The sequence below is a fragment of the Miscanthus floridulus genome, chromosome 15 (genome assembly GCF_019320115.1).
Source record: "Miscanthus floridulus cultivar M001 chromosome 15, ASM1932011v1, whole genome shotgun sequence".
In the NCBI taxonomy this organism is placed as follows: domain Eukaryota; kingdom Viridiplantae; phylum Streptophyta; class Magnoliopsida; order Poales; family Poaceae; genus Miscanthus; species Miscanthus floridulus.
In genome coordinates, this window is record NC_089594.1 from 24,829,990 (window position 1) to 24,846,216 (window position 16,227).

The following is a 16,227-nucleotide window of genomic DNA, read 5'->3' on the forward strand; positions in this document are numbered from 1 at the left end:
ATGGATTAATTATGCTTAATAAATTCATCTCGCGGATTTACTGACGGATTCTGTAATTTATTTTTTTTATTAGTATCCAAACACCCTATGTGACACCTCTTAAATTTTAGTCTCTGCATCTAAACACCTCATAAATGGAGATGTCAAATTAAAAACCTCCTGCTATAAAGAAAAGTAAAAACATCCTCAGAATCATGGTGGATTGTAAATGGAGATGTCAAAGTAAAAACCTCAGAAAAAGTAAAACATCCTCAGAATCGTGGTGAATGGCAGCACAAATGAAATGATGTGGCTAAAACGTAGGGTAGCATCAGCATCCCGATTTTGCCCCTCGTGGAGGGAATGATACCTGCCTCGGGAGCAGGGAAGGAGAAAAAAAAAGGAAAGAGAAAACGCAAAAGGGCGAGCACAGCAAAGCAACAAGAACGAGAAAGCCAAAACACGCTAGAGCACCCAAACCCGAGAAGAGAAGAGAAGTGAGAAGCCAAAGAAGCCAAAGCCAGCGAGCGAGCCAGGAGGAAGACGCACCAGGACATTGACGAGGAGCCTTTTAATCGTGTCATTCTAAAAGACGGTCGCGACCTATATGTCTCTAAAAAGTTGGAACGTATCTATAGATCCTGTTCGCTAGTCTGAAACTTGGTTGAAAAACACTGTTCTGGCTGAAATGTTGTGAGAGAAAAATACTGTTCCGGCTAAAAAAAAACCGAACAAGCAGTTTCAGACCAGTCGAACGACCCCTATGTGTCATGGTACTTTACTTTTCTTTTTGCCTCCCAAGCTATTCCGTTCACCTTCCGTTTGATTTTTGCCGTTTGCCAGCCCTGACATGTGGGCTCAGTCAGTAAAAACGTCCCAAATACCCTTCTGTCAAAGCGTAAATTGTTCTCTATATTTTTCCCCATCGACATCTTCCGCCCATGCAGCCCTCTCCGCGATGCGTTGGCCTCCCGACTCTGGCGATCCCCATCCCGACTCCGGCGAGCCCCTCTCGACTCCGACGAGCCCGGCTCCCCTCTCCCTCTCACATCCGCGGTGCGCCGACCGCGACCCCAAAGCGTCGGCGTCCGCGATGCGCCGGCCCGGCCTCGAAGCGCCGGCGTCCGCTTGGCCAGTGTCTGCCGCCTGCCCCGAGCCCCGGCCCCGACGCACCGTCGGGCCCTGAGAAGACGGCACGCGGTCGAGGCCTCGCTCGCAGGTCGTAGCTCGCGCAGCGCGGCTTCGGCGACCAGGGGCCGACCTCCCCCAAACAGCCAGGTCGCGCGCCGCCAGCCGAGCCTCCACTGGCGCGCTCGTCGGTGACCACGTCGTACCCGTGCCTTGCCAGCTCCTCCTCCTCGCAGCGCCCGGGCGGCCTTCCTCCCGCTCTGTGTGTTCCTCGCCCTCTCCGCCATCTCCGCCCGCTCATGCCGCGCCTAGCGCGCCGTGCGGGTTCTGACTGCACCGCCGCGCTTCTAGCCTCCCCCGGCGCCGTCGTCTTCGTCTTCGGGCTATTTGTGCCCCAGGAGGCGCGCAGGGTCGGGGCGGCGCATCCTCGGCTTGAGGCGGCCTTGGCGCGCGTAGGCCTGGGCTGGGTCCGGAGAGGTCAGGTGGGCAGGGAGCTCGCGGCCAGCGGTGTGGCGACACGGCCCGCGCAGGGGCGCATGCGGCCATGCGACCATCGCGCGCGTCGGTTGCGGTGGAATCGCTGGGTGCCATCGGTGGGTGCGTCGGCGGTGGAGGCACGAGGCAACGAGCGCCTAGGCTCCGCCCAACCCTGATGTCCACGAGGCCGGCTGTGCCCCCGGCCCCGGCGCCCGCGCGGCTGGCTCCGCCCCCCGCCCTAGCGCACGCGGGGCTTCCTTGCCCCCGCACACGGTGGAGGTCGGGACGAAGACGACCGGTGGAGGAAACAAAGAAGGGCACGGTGAAGAAGCAACATGAGGGTATTTAAGACATTTTTTCTAATGTAGATTGACATCGTTAGATAAAAAAGTAGACGGAATGGCTTAAACTTAAAAAGGGGGGAAAAAAATAAAGTGTCGTGGCACGTATTCGAACATGTTAGTGGCACCTCGGCCACGACCGTGTTTTATAATGACACACTGCTGAAAGGCTCATCGACGAGCCGAAGGCCGCAGCAGCAGCCCCAGCTTCAGCCCCCGGAGCCCCAGCACTGGGGCAGGCAGGCTCGCTCGCCGCCGCCGCGCCGCGTGAAGCGAAGCGCGCCCCCCGCGGACGCTGACGCTGACGCTGGGACCCGCGCCTGCTGGCTGGGAGGCTGGGAGTGGGCCCGCCCCCCTGATGGGCGCCTGCGCGCCGGCGGCGAGGGGAAGCGTGAGGACGAGGAGAGCCGGCGGGCTCCGCGCGAAGCAGGCCGGGCGAGCCAGCCGCCGCGCCGCCTAGAGGAGGGCGCCGCCGCCCGTCTTTGCTTGTTTGCTCGCACGTCCTGTTCCAGTTCCAGGCAGGCCAGAGAGAAGGCTCAGAAGGGGACTGCAGGCGGCGGGCCGCGGAGGAGCTAGGGTTCTCTTCCTGCGTCGCCGGGATGGCGGTGGGGGACGCGCTGCGCCGGCTCTGCGAGGAGGTCGGCTGGTCCTACGCCGTCTTCTGGAAGGCCATCGGCGCCGCCGACCCTGTGTAAGCTCCACCCCTCCTTGCTTCTCCTGTATTTTTTTTTCTCTCCCGTTTTTTCTCGGATCTTAAGCTTCTCCTGCAGCTCGATTTGCGAAGAAATCCCATCCCATTTGTTTTCGGAACGTTCGTATGCAACTTTTCGCTCCCTGGGTTTTGGGCTTTGGAGTTTTGCTGCGCATTCCGTTTCAGCTAGATTTGCCTGCTAGACAAGCGAAGCGCGCGTGGGGAACATTCGGATGGGCATATTCCTCGACATCCTTCCCGTTATGGGAGCTCTTTACTTCAAACGAACAAAGAACGTGTATGCACTTTTGGCGCCGCTGCAAATTTACTGGAACCTGTACCCATTGAGTTCGTGCTAATGCGTGTGAGTTCTTGGGGTGTCAAAGGGCGGGAATGCGTGAAATGCGCTTGCATTTCTGTGTAACGCTAATGTGCTGCGCATTTAGCTTCGTGATGATGTGCTTAGTGCACGAATTCAGCGGTTCTTTGCTGATTTGTGTGTCTTCGCCTCGGTGACGTGCAGGCATTTGGTGTGGGAGGACGGTTGCTGCGGCCACGCGTCATGCTCCGCCGGATCTGAGGCTCCTGAAGCTGGGTGTGAGCCGGGCACCAGTCTGTGCACGCTTGTTAGGAAGGTCATGGCCTCGCAAATTCATGTTGTTGGTGAAGGGTAAGCACGAATTGTGTTTTGCTTGTTAAAATGTTCTTAGCTGCTAATAAGTGCTTCGGCGTTGTTGGAGAAGTTCAAGCTTCACTGATATATATATGCTGTGTTCAGTACCATTGGCTGTGCTGCTTTCACTGGAAATCATCAATGGATTGTCCATGATCCTGCTGCCAAACATCACAATCTCAGACCCGAGGTACGATTCCTTCTCCTTCCCTTGTGAACTGATATAAATGTAGCCCAATTTAAGTTTTTCCGTGGTCCATTTTGCTGTCACTGTATTTAAAGCGTGAGGCCAATGGATTTATGCCACTGCAGAAGTCCTTGTGGGGTTATTTTGTCCTCGAGTATTTGTTCTACGCCTTGAAACTTTGGCATGTAGTGAGTTTGGTCTATTATTCTGTGAGCAAGCTGTCATTGTGATAAGCTAGCTGCGAAAGCACACAAATAGACGCGCGAAATAAGTGGAGACATCTTTCAAGGTTCTTGTTTGTATGGTTTGCCCTAGAGCTGAAGTCAACCATGATGGCATTTCCCTTTCTTCATGCTAGCACCATGAGGATTTCCTCATCTTTGGGGTCTTTCTTACTTATTGTCTAAGCAGATAAATGTTTGGTTTGTTTGGGGGATTTTAAATTGTAATATGAGCTTCTGTGATGGAACACCAAACTGATTATGTTCTTCTTACGATGATAGCTTGCCGCTGAGATGAATCATCAATTTGCAGCTGGCATTCAGGTTAGTACGATTTTTTTCCTTGCATGGTGGATTATTCACTGAAACAATGTTTGCATTGGAGCTCTCAATAAGTTATTGTCTGCAGACTATTGCAATTATTCCTGTGTTACCACGAGGTGTACTGCAGCTAGGCTCTACAAGTGTGGTAAGATATCCATGCTTTAGCAACTGGGATTACTATATAGTATATATTGTTCTACATGTCTTGAAGTTGTTCTCTGTCATTATTATATGGCCATGACATACTACTTTATGACTGTGTTACATTGTTGACTGGTCAAATGTCTGTTCCCTTGATCTCTGTATATAAACTATATGGTGGTGAGATCCGAGGAGACAAAACCTTCTTGTGGACAGTAGCGGAACCCTGAAAAGAAAAACAACTTGTGATAATTGTGCTCTATTTTTGCACTTAGGATTGCTGTGAAAGAAATAAGAAAAAAAAAAGATTCTCAGATATCTCTTTATGCTAACTCTACTAACCATGCTTATGACTTGTTAGAACTTATATGAATGCTTATTTTCTGGCAGGTAGTGGAAAATACCAACCTTGTGCTCCAGTATAAGAAGCTGTGTTCTCAGCTGAACAATCGGTCGAGTATGGCTTCATCGTCATCTGTTAAAAATGATTCGAACCGGAAAGTTCAGTCACGCCCTTTGAGTGGCCCCACAAGTATATACCCTGCAGATACATGCTCAAAGTTTTTTAGTGGATCCCCAATGACATATCAACAATGTTATGGTCCTGATGGCACAACTGTGTCTAGTAGTACATTGGCAAACATGGGCAGTAATGCTTCAATGCTTATGGTTGCACAAAGAAATGGCCAAGTGGGTAAAGAACACATTCTATATGCTCCTGACATGAGATTCAGACCGCAAAACCCTTACTGTGACAGGAGAGTTCAGAGTAACACCCAAAGTAGTGTTGTGAGCTCTGGTTTTATCTCATCTATCTCAGCATCAATGGAAAGGCATCCATTGATGACCAACAGTCAACAGTTAGAACAAGGACACACTGGAGAACCATTAGATCCCAGAAATGTTCTCTTGAAATCTCTTGCATACCGTAACCCTTTAGTCCATGAGAACACAAACATGACTTTGTTGCATGGCAGAGGCCAGGTGCCAGGTTTTGTTAATGGTCATGGGGGTTTTGATTTTCTCCCAGAAGGCACTAGGGTAGTCAAGGGTAACCTGTATGGCAGCACAGCAAATCAAAATTTAGACCAAAGATGGAGTTCTACTTCTGGGATGACAGGGCACAGGCCAACTATTTCATATAAAATGCCCCAATCTACCCAATTTGTTAGGAAAACGGAGAGTCCCAAGAGAGAGACATGCCAAGCTTCTGCTGCTCTGTCGTCTGGCTCTGATATTCAGGTTTCTGGTGGTTTGAAAACAGCCATTTCTCAAGAGAATCAGATGAGTACCTCAGATCTTATTGGCCCAAAAAAGGCTAATGAAGTGCATGACCCTACTGATGCAATTGTTCAAGCTGTCAAGAATATGGATCACCGCAGGCTCCCAGACATATCTAATGAGAGATCACCGCCGCTCCTTATGGATCCTGCTGCAGAAAGTGATTTGTTTGACATGTTTGGTTCCAAATTTCATCATTTGTGCCGCAATGTGGATAATGATCTTACCTGGAAAGCTGCAAAACCTGAGAGTTCAAATAGAGATGTACCTGAATCCTCTGTTCATCTTGGTTCCTCTCCAGCCTTCAGTTCAGTGGATGACGAGTTCCTTTATTCTGGGATCTTCTCACTGACTGATACCGACCAACTGTTGGATGCAGTTGTCTCCAATGCCAATCCTGGTGGCAAGCAGATCTCTGGTGACAGTGCTTCCTGCAAGACTTCAGTGACAGATATTCCTAGCACTTCATATGGTCGCTTAAAAGAGCCAAAGCAGGTTGCTCCTCTGCTAATCAAGAATGAGTTAGCCATTTCAAATTTTGTTAAACAGTCATCTTTCCCAGAAAAGGCAGAGGATGGCTGTCTTTCTCAAAATAATGCAATACAGAAATCTCAGATACACCTCTGGATTGAGAGTGGACAGAACATGAAATGTGAAAGTGCCTCGGCCTCAAACAGCAAGGGTGTTGATACGTCAAGCAAGGCAAGTCGAAAGAGGTCTCGACCAGGAGAGAATCCTAAGCCACGACCAAAGGACCGCCAGCTTATTCAGGATCGTATAAAAGAGCTCCGGGAACTTGTACCTAATAGCGCAAAGGTATCCTCTTCTTCTACTCGTGAATTTCAAATGTGCGTTAGGAATTTAGGATTATTTAAGGTTCAATTGCACTTGTTTCAAACTTTATATGCTTGTGCAATGACTGTTAGTCTCACAGCATTTTTTGTCAACAGTGTAGCATTGATGCATTGTTGGAGAAGACCATTAAGCACATGCTTTTCTTGCAAAGTGTGACAAAGCATGCAGATAACCTCAAGGACTCAAGTGAATCTAAGGTATGCACATATTTATTAATTTTGTCATCTAATTTGCAGCCTTTTTGAGAAGGTAATAGTTACTAACCTCATGCAATGCGTTGTGTGGCTATGGGTAAACTCCAAACAGATTCTTGGTGGTGAGAATGGTCCACTTAAAGACTACTTCGAAGGTGGTGCAACTTGGGCCTTTGATGTTGGTAGTCAATCTATGACATGTCCAATCATTGTCGAGGATCTTGAGCGGCCTCGTCAGATGCTTGTGGAGGTAAATGATTCTGCTATTGCTGGTTCTTTCAACTCTTATTATTGTCAATGCATGCATATTGCTGATGGTGTTGCCTCTGTAGATGCTTTGTGAGGATAGAGGTATCTTCTTGGAGATAGCTGATTTTATTAAAGGACTAGGATTAACCATCTTAAGGGGCGTTATGGAAGCACGCAAAAATAAAATCTGGGCACGGTTCGCTGTTGAGGTAAGCAGTTCCATGCATTATGAAAGTTCTCTAGGTTGGCTGAGAACTCAGAAGGCTAGAATAGCTTCTCCTCAGAGCATGTCATAATATATATGTTTTTCATGACTTCAGATTTCTTTTGCTTCCTCCACTGTCTGCTTTATGGAAGTTCTTATTTTACTGTGTTTATGCAGGCCAACAGGGATGTGACTAGAATGGAAATCTTCCTTTCCCTAATGCGCTTGCTGGAACCAAGTTGTGATGGTGGTGGAGCAGGAGAGAATCCTAATAACAACACAAAAATGCCTCTTGGGATTGTGCGGTATCCCGTAATCCCTGCGACAGGTCATCTTAGGTGAGCCAGCCAGCACAAAGATCACAGGAGGCATCTTTGAAATGCTAAGAGCGGGAGGTCGACCCACTTCTGCCATGACTAGCATTGTCAACACAGGACGAGCTGGAATCTCGTGACATGCAGTGCATCGTCCCTGCAGTGTGCATTCAGAAAGCCTAACAGTAGACGGGAATGGAGACATGGATAGTTGGTTCGGCGGATGATCATTAGACGACCGATGTTTTGACTGTATAATCTTAGTTTCTGTTTGTTGCTGATGCTTTTACCTTTTGTTCTTCTGCATATTAGTGAATTTTGTTACGTTCTGCTGAATGGAAATTCTGAGTTGAATTGTAGGCCTTGTTCTGGTACTGACTCGAAATGGGAGCTCTCTTTTTTTTAGTGTTCCTGTGTGATTACTAATGAGAAACTAGTATTACTGTTTACCAAGTTATAAGGTTCTCTTTCTTTGTTCTCCCAAATTCTCTTGTACCTATCCTTCAAGATGTTTCATGGGTTAAGATGCATGCAATTCATTGGCGGCACTGTACTATGACTTGGTTGACGTCCATACATTCAAAAAATCATGAAAGGAAAGCATGCATAATACCAGTTGGTAAAAGGAGAGATTCATCTTTTATGGCTCCAGATATTCAGATGTGCATCTGTTCTCCAATGACTGGGTGAAGCTATACAGAGGCATCTAACCCAAAGCTGCCATTACCGAAAAAAGGATGCCGGCCAGCTGAGGTACTGCCCCCATCCTGTTGCGAAGACATTTGTGCCCCCTTCTTTTCAATGTATCCTGTTCCAAAACCAATTTAAAAGAAAAAATAATTCAAGAATAAAAATTATGCATTCCAAATATGGTCTCACTTTGTCGTTAGCTTCGTCAATCAATTCAGTTTTTAAAGGAAAAACACTAGATTCAAGAAAAACCATGGGTTTGGAGCCGAGTAGCTTTTATTTAGTTTTGAAGGAGACCGCTAAATCTATTATGCCACTATTTAAAACGTTGCAAATAAGGAAATCTCTGATATATCCTCTTATGCTGCAGTTGGCTGCACCTGCACTCCGTTCACCCTGCACTCCCTTCTCTCGTTCACCCTGAGTTTAGCGCGCGCGCGCTCTCTCTCTCTCTCTCGTGTCGACCACACTGGCAACTGCAGCTGCCGCTGGTCTTTCACAACAAATGGGTCCTGTATGCTTGGCTTATAAGCCGTATTTTTTTAGCAAACAAACAATATTTTTCTCTGATAATGAATCAGCCGACAGTACTTTCAGTCATGGCTTATCAGCCAAACGAATAGGGCATTTGTTGTGTCCTTAGCCGCCAATGAGCACCCGCCAGGTATGCACAAACTATTTGGCTATTTGTATTTGGATCTGATCTAATTTCGAGTGTATAAATGTATATTATTATGTCTGCTATTTTGTTTTTGCAAATTTTATTGGATGTACATGTGTACACCCATGTTGTTTCCTGGGTCCGCCCTTGCTCCGTTTATTCGATTTGTGATAAATAATATAGAAGCTTAATAATAGAACCCAGTGCCTACTAGCTAGCAGGAGGTATAAAATGTGCTTTGAGTAGGTTTCATATTCATACAGTCATGTGGGGCTGACCTACTTAAATTCAAGGGTACTATTCTTATTTCTTTAATCCTAAATACTACTTTACGAGCGCGCGCACGTTGACGCTATGCGGAGTGCACACCGCACCGCTCCCTCCCCACTCACGCCCCCACAACCTCGTTTTCCACCTCCCCTCTCAGCCTCTCTCCCTCTCTCTCTCTCTCTTCCCTAGTGATGACCTCCCCGGAGCCTGCGTCCGCGCCTCACCGGATCCGACCGCATGCCCCCCCTCCCCGCACGGGCATGGCAGATGCGGCGGCGGATCCACCGGATCCAACGGCGGCGGCGCTAGGTAGGCCTCCTCCTCTCTCCTCTAGGGTTTCAGCGAGCTCTCCCTTCTTCTCCCCAACTCCGGTGGGCTATAGAATGGCCGTTCGGGAGGAGGCAGGTAGGCCAGGCGGTGGGAATGGTCGATGGGCTGCTTAAAGGAGCTGGCGGCGGTAGGGACGGTCATGCCAGGTTGGGGCGGAGGAGCTCCGGCCATGGTGGTGGCGGCGGCCATGGTGGGGGGGGGGGGGGGGGGGGGGAGAAGGGGGAGCCGCTGGCGAGCTAGGGGGACGGTGGTGGCGGTGGGGGGCGAGGGCGCCGGAGTTGGGGGAAGAGAGCTGCTGTGTTTTTTTTTGACTAAAAACTAGTGTTCGAGGAGGTGTGCGCGTGGAACCTCCAAATCATGCGGACGCATGCTTTAGTAGCGCCCTTTTTTAATTCTTTTTTGTCAACTTCTTCCTAATTGTCTGGATATTGGAGAGTTTCTTCTGTCTTGCTTTTTTCACTTAAACCGTACTTATGATCTATACTCATACGTGTTAGAACAGCTCATTTCTAGCGATAATGGATACACGGTCCAATTCCAATATATATATATAGAGAGAGGTTACGTCATATGTATCTCGTATGTGTTGAACTCATGACTCATGCACATATAAACTAGAATAACTCGCGTCTAGCGATTATACAGAGTCCAATTTCTTTGCATCTTGGGTTCCGTTGCAACATATTGCTAGTACTTATATTATTTTTTTTAAAAAAAACTGGGTATATAACTATGTATATACGTGTTATTAGGAAAACAAAAACAAAAAACGTAACATGGGTTCACAAATTCTCCTGGCGCTCTCCCGGCGACCCATCTAGCCCAGTTTTCTCTCCCGCGGCCTCGCAGTCGCAGGCGCTAGGTCCCCCATCGCCGTTTCGGCTTCCAGCGTTTCGCGCAGAACAGCGCCTGCGGCTTCTGCCTCTCTCTCTCCCCTTCCATTCCAAACCCTAGGGCCGAATCTCCGGCTAGGCGTCGGCGGCGAGCGCAGCCACGCTGTCCACGCAGGGCTTGGGCGGCCTTAGGACGTAGGTGCGCTGCTTGGGGCCCCGGGTGGCTGCGGAGGGCTGGGGCGGCCCCTGGCCAGGGGCAAGTCGGCAGCGGCAAGCAACCGGGGTGCTGGGCGTGGGTGGGCTGCTGGGAGGCCTGGGGCAGCGGCCAGCGGCAGCAACGGTCGAGCCTCGATCGTCCTGAGGAGGCAGGAGCAGAGCAGCTGAGCTGGTCTGGTACTCTGTTGATTCTCCATTGGAGCAGCCATCAGGTGTGCATCCAGTTTTGTAAGTTAATTTGGTGAATTGGCTTTCCGTTTCACTCTATTATATCAATTGCAATTTGTGAAACTATAACAGATACGGATATTAATTCACTGATTATGTGTTACTTATATGTGTTAAATAATTTGTGAAACTGCCAAATTGGGACAGTTCTACATGTAAAACAATTTCTAGTTATATTCAATTCTATATGAATTTATTAAATCATGCTCAATTATGTACTATATCTCTACTACTATGTGATATTATACATGACAAATATTAGGCTTTAGGTTGTAAAAAAAAATGATAGCCCTTCACATTTGTGTGTGTGTGTGTGTGTTTTTTTTTTTGGGGGGGGGGGGGGGGGGGGGGTTGCACCCAAAATATAAAAAAGGAGCTTCTGTGTCTTTGTTTCAATTGTTTCAGTAGTAGATCTGTTCTTGTACTTTCCTGTTATTTGTACCAATACATTGCCTTTTGTGATGCAGTGATGGAAGGTACTACGATTGCTATTGAGATTGATGGGGAGGCCATCTGTCTTGGCAGTGTCGAAGATAATGAACAAGAAGCTGAGGAGAATGGAGAAATGCAGCAAATAGTTTACACCGCTGAAAATGGGGAGCAAGTAGCCTTCGACAACCAAGAACAGGGGAGGGAGGAAGATCCTGCAGGAAATGAAGAAGAGGATAGGGAGCATAATTCCATAATCCCAAGCCGTGAGGAGTTGACTGAAGAATTACGAAATAAAGTCGCATATAGTGAGGAAGAAGCTTACAGGTTGTACTGTGACTATGGGCACCGTATGGGCTTTAGTGTTCGAAAGGGAAAGCAGTACTACTTTACCGGAACCAAAACCATCCGTACTAAAGATTATTACTGCTCAAAAGAAGGCTTGAAGGATGATGAGCAGCTTACTGAAGCGAACTTTAATAAGCCGGAGACCAGAACTAATTGCAAAGCGATGGTCCGTTTTAGGGTTGATTCTGAAGGTCAATGGCGAGTTATTCAAATAATTCCAGAACACAATCATGAGTTAGTTCGTCCGGAAGAGATACACTTACTGAGATCAGTGAGGACTCTTTCAGTCCCGAAATCTGGTGTGCTGAATGCAATGGTGAATGCTGAAATCCAAGCAATGCATGACAGTTTGCATATAAATGAAGATGGTACAGAATGCCACAGCCAGCTTAGCATCCGTAGTTACACTCTGCTTGAACCAGAGGAATGTGAGGCCCTTGTTGGATATTTCAAGCGCAGGTCAAATGAACAAGGTATGTTCTATTGGGATGTAGAAGTAGATCAAGAAGGCCGAATGACTAATTTTTTCTGGAGGGATGGGAAAAGCCGGGTTGACTATGATAGTTTCGGAGATGTTGTGATATTTGATACATCATATCGCACCACCAAGTATAATATGATATGTGTCCCATTTATTGGTGTGAATCACCACCGACAAAATGTCATGTTTGGCTGTGCATTTTTGTTAGATGAGTCCCTAACATCGTATGAATGGTTATTTAAGTCATTCTTGGAGTCAGTGGGCGGTCGTCCTCCTAAAACAATCTTTACTGATCAGAATGAATTTATCTCCAAGGCAATTGAAGATGTTCTTCCTGGGACACATCATTGTCTTTGTCAACGGCTCATTGAAAAGAACATGCTGTCCCATTTAGGCACTATCAATGATTCTGGAACATGTCATAGCTTGCTTATAAAGTGCATGAGAGGATGTGAGTCAGAAGCAGAATTTGATGAAACATGGGCGATGATGCATCATGAGTATAATATGCAGGAACACCCGTGGCTCACTGATCTGTATCAGCAAAGGCATAAATGGTGCACAGCTCTTCATAAGGATGCGTTTGATGGCGGGATCGAATTGATGGATAGGAATGAGGGTTTGAACAATATTTTGAGCAACATTGATGATGAATCAACTTCACTTGCCACTTTTGTTCTTGAGTTGGATAAAATTGCAGGTAGTTGGCGTGAAACTGAGTCTTTAGAGGACATTCAGTGCAACCAGGCTGCTTCGGAGTGTACAGTTAAACATAACAGAATTTTGCAACATGCTGCTGAAGTTTACACACACAAGGTCTATAAGTCTCTTGAAACAGATTTTCTAGATGGAACTGGTGCAACTTCATATCAGGAAGTTCAGTGTAATGAAACATTGTATAAGTTTGAGTTCGTTCTGCAAAGTAGTCCAAATGTTTGGGTAGTTTTCCTTAACACCTCTACCATGGAGTTGAGCTGTACTTGCAAAAAATTTGAGACCATGGGTGTACTTTGTTTACATGCTCTAAATGCACTTGGTCTCAAGAATGTCGATAGGATTCCTGAAAGGTATATTTTAAACCGTTGGACAAAATATGCCAGAAAAGGAACATATCCATTTCCAGTTGATGAATTTGCAGAACAAGATCCCACAGAAGCTGCATCTGTGTATCATAATAGGGCTATGTGGTTTGTTTATGATCTGCTGACGAAGAGCAAAAGTCATCATAATACAAGAAAACTAATTCTGGATGTACTTGAAAACGGAGAAAAATCACTGGAAAATATGTGTGACCTCAAAAGATTGCATATGAATCCCTTGGGAAAAGAGAAAGATGGGAGTAGGGTTGAAAAGAGAAAGAAAAAATCAATTAAGCAAGAGAAACATTCAAGTATCTCCTCTTTCACTTGCATTCATCTTGCTTCAGCAATGATTAAGTTTGATTGAATAAAATAATTGTTTTTATAGGAAATGTGAAACAAGTGGTTTTGCCCCAGCCAGCTGACCCGGTTTTTGTCGATCCACCAAATCAAGATCAATATTTTGCTGCAGAAGATATTGCATCAAACTCATCTGTTGGTAGACCTTACTTCTACCAGGTAGTGATCCTACCTCTTTAGGAATATTGTTTTATTAACTGCTTCCAAATTACTGAATCATGCATCTTTGCTTTTTAGGGATACCCCGCGACTGTTGTTTCAACAAGTCAGATTCAGGGGCATACAAATATGCATTCTGAGCCTCAGTGTGCATCCCAGGTGCTTAAATGAGCTTTTTTATTCTATATCTTATCATAATTGATGGTGGCATGTATGAAGGATTAGATGCAATTGGAAGCTTGAAAGCCTTCCAGTAAAACTACAATTAATATGAGCATTCTTAACATTAAGGAAATGAATAAATAAGCTAACCTGGCATCTTTGCTTACCCTTTTCTTTTATTCTCAAACTTCCAAGACATACACAAAACTTGCTTTGGAGTTCTAACTATTTATCAAGACAGACTTTGCACCAAATGAACAAGGTTGGATTTTTGTAGGCTAGCTTGGTTTAGTTTCTAGATATTCTGAGTCCTTTTGTTCAGAGTGTGTATATCCTTGTCTCCTCACTTCTTCAGTTGGGGTATTGACCTTCGAACCTATGACCCTTCTGTCACAGAGTCTAGTTCTCTACTCCATCTGTTCCAAATTATGACATTTTGGCTTTTCTAGGTACGTTGCTTTTACTATGTATCTAGACATAGTGTATATCTAAATGCATAGCAAGAGCTACTAGAAAAGCCAAAAAGTCTTATAATTTGGAATGGAGGGAGTACATGCTAGTAAACATTTCCTGTTCCTTTTTGTACTGGTCTCTCTCGCCTTAGTTGCTTCAATTCTTTCAGCTTTTACTAGTTTAGTAAGTTTACTGAACTTGTGAACTGTGACAGGAATATTCAGCTTATGGCGCAGTTCAGCCACCATCGCAATTTGGTGGTGGAAGAAATTTCTGAAAGGTGTAGTGTCATTGACGTGTGAATATCTGAAGCTTATATCTCTTCTACTGATTGTTGTATGTGAATTACTTGTTCATCTAGGCAGTAGACACCCAACCTAGCAACAGAAGAAATAGGTTACTCTCTTCCATTTTGTGAGAATGTACTAACTGTAAATCTGTTATTCACAACTGTATGGAATATGGAAGCATCATGTTATAGGAAACTAGATAAAATTTGTTTTCGAAATGTATCATTTATGTACTAGCTAAACAAATCAGTAAGCATTATAGTAGACTTGTCCACCACTTGATACTGATTGTCAAATTCAATTCAACCACCAAGTTCTTTACCTTGGAAGGGTATTCACTGAAGCACGGTCTTAAGGAAGTCAAAACATTTTTGGTACAGTCGGTCCTGTTCAGTAAATTACGTACTAATTGTTTATGGATGGCATGCTTGTTTAAAAGTTTGAATTGAGAAACAAAACCGAGTAATGAAAATATTCTGTGCATACTTTAGTTTTAGGAGCGTATAAATTCATTTGAGTTGATGCAATTGGCTAAGCTTTTTAGTTTGAATCACTGATAGTTGAAGGCTTGAGTTATATATCCGGTGCATAAAGTCACCATCTTTCGATTGCAATGCACTCTATTTTCTTGTTCCATCTGCTGCTTCTGGTTTTCAGTCATTTTTATTGTATTTTGTTTCCTCGTTTGCGCATTGCATTTGATACTAAAAACAGTGCCACCATCCTGAAATGTCCTAACATCAACCAATAGTTGGGTCGGATTTTTTTCGTCAGACACTGCACATGGAACTACAATTGGATATTTCTAGTTTTGACAAAACCTACGATTTGAAGTAATCTGGCTGTACGACTCGCCATCCAGTAACTTCAATTTCCATATTTATTACCATCCCGAATCGCTCATTTTCCTTCAACGATGTGCCATCACCCTTAGTTTATAGCTTTGTTAAACACGCTGTAAACAGACGGGTGTCAGGCTGACCCCCTGTTAACCCCAAATCTACGTGTGCCCAACCCAACCCAGTGCAGCTCCATCTCTCCTCTTCTCGTGGGACGCACTAGCATCCAAAACGAAAGATACAGATGTTGGAACTACAAATATGTTTATCATGATTTTCCTTCAATAAAATAATAAACTAATACACCTCATACTGGTGCTATTTTGATGAACCAGGTCATTTGTCTTTGAATCTCACACCAGCACTAGCAGCTAGGGGTGGACAAAATTTCACCAAAACTGATTAATCGAACCGAACCGATTTAACTAAAGTCGGTTAACTAAAATTTTTGTGATCTATTCAGTGAAGCCTTTGGAAGTATTTGTAGTTTGTCAATCTCGAGATTAACCGGTCCACCTCAGTTCTTTGGAGGTGCTCATGTGGAGGTGTGTTCATAGAGGTACACTCGTGTATATGAGTATCTACATCTGTATATTGGATTTCACAAAGAAAAAATAGCTTTAATTTTCAAAATATATTACAATTTATCTCCTCATCAGAGATATGGAGATTAATTAGATCAGTATTGAACTTCAACTTAAGGTAAAGGTCTAGTTCAATTTTGGAATAAAGTGAATGTGCAATTAATGGGATTTTTGTAATAAAAAAGGAGTCCAATTTGGAACATTTAGATAAGATGTCAAACTAGGAACTTTGTGCAAATTTAGTAGTTTACCGATACTTCATAAATCTTTCTCTAGTTGTGACGTCCATTGTTAGTAACTTGTGTGCAATCATTGAAACCTTGAAACACTAGATCACATATACCGTGTACCTTAAACTCTATTTTATTTGACGTTATACCTAGGATTTGAGTTGATGTTATTACTCTACATTATTAAATTTGTTTACCTAGGATTTGATTTGACGTTATACCTAGGCTAGTACTTGGTTTGTGCAATTACAAGAATCATGAGAGATCCCCAATCACCATGGAAAAAAATATTTTGATAAATTTCTAGCAATTTTAGTTTGTTGCC

General features: G+C 45.1%; 2 protein-coding genes across 4 annotated transcripts; both read left to right on the forward strand.

Annotated features, from left to right (window-relative positions):
• Positions 1-2,081: 2,081 nt before the first annotated feature.
• On the forward strand, positions 2,082-7,733 carry LOC136506640 (transcription factor LHW-like). Of its 2 annotated transcripts, XM_066501538.1 has the most exons (10): positions 2,088-2,616; positions 3,140-3,286; positions 3,395-3,479; positions 3,980-4,021; positions 4,107-4,166; positions 4,553-6,259; positions 6,394-6,495; positions 6,605-6,742; positions 6,825-6,950; positions 7,124-7,733. In XM_066501538.1, the coding sequence occupies exons 1-10, from the start codon at positions 2,525-2,527 to the stop codon at positions 7,286-7,288; spliced, it is 2,664 nt and encodes an 887-aa protein (XP_066357635.1). In that variant the 5' UTR covers positions 2,088-2,524; the 3' UTR covers positions 7,289-7,733. The 2 variants fall into 2 exon arrangements, 1 of the variants encoding a protein (XP_066357635.1); XR_010771683.1 differs by lacking the exons at positions 6,825-6,950; positions 7,124-7,733 and having other exon boundaries at positions 2,082-2,616; positions 6,399-6,495; positions 6,605-6,644.
• Positions 7,734-10,042: 2,309 nt separating this feature from the next.
• LOC136506641 (protein FAR1-RELATED SEQUENCE 5-like) lies at positions 10,043-14,564 on the forward strand. 2 transcript variants are annotated; one of them, XM_066501541.1, is made up of 5 exons: positions 10,043-10,488; positions 10,956-13,136; positions 13,214-13,344; positions 13,423-13,503; positions 14,174-14,564. In XM_066501541.1, exons 2-5 carry the CDS (start codon positions 10,958-10,960, stop codon positions 14,234-14,236), a joined length of 2,454 nt encoding a protein of 817 aa, XP_066357638.1. In that variant the 5' UTR covers positions 10,043-10,488; positions 10,956-10,957; the 3' UTR covers positions 14,237-14,564. The 2 variants fall into 2 exon arrangements, with proteins under 2 accessions (XP_066357638.1, XP_066357636.1); XM_066501539.1 differs by having other exon boundaries at positions 10,043-10,472.
• Positions 14,565-16,227: the final 1,663 nt, after the last annotated feature.

Coding starts and splice junctions, on each gene's coding strand:
- LOC136506640 (XM_066501538.1), top strand. CDS start 2,525: ATGGCGGTGGGGGACGCGCTGCGCCGGCTCTGCGAGGAGGTCGGCTGG. Junction 3,480..3,979: donor ATCACAATCTCAGACCCGAG/GTACGATTCCTT, acceptor TTACGATGATAG/CTTGCCGCTGAGATGAATCA. Junction 6,951..7,123: donor GGGCACGGTTCGCTGTTGAG/GTAAGCAGTTCC, acceptor GTGTTTATGCAG/GCCAACAGGGATGTGACTAG.
- LOC136506641 (XM_066501541.1), top strand. CDS start 10,958: ATGGAAGGTACTACGATTGCTATTGAGATTGATGGGGAGGCCATCTGT. Junction 13,345..13,422: donor GTAGACCTTACTTCTACCAG/GTAGTGATCCTA, acceptor TTTGCTTTTTAG/GGATACCCCGCGACTGTTGT. Junction 13,504..14,173: donor AGCCTCAGTGTGCATCCCAG/GTGCTTAAATGA, acceptor GAACTGTGACAG/GAATATTCAGCTTATGGCGC.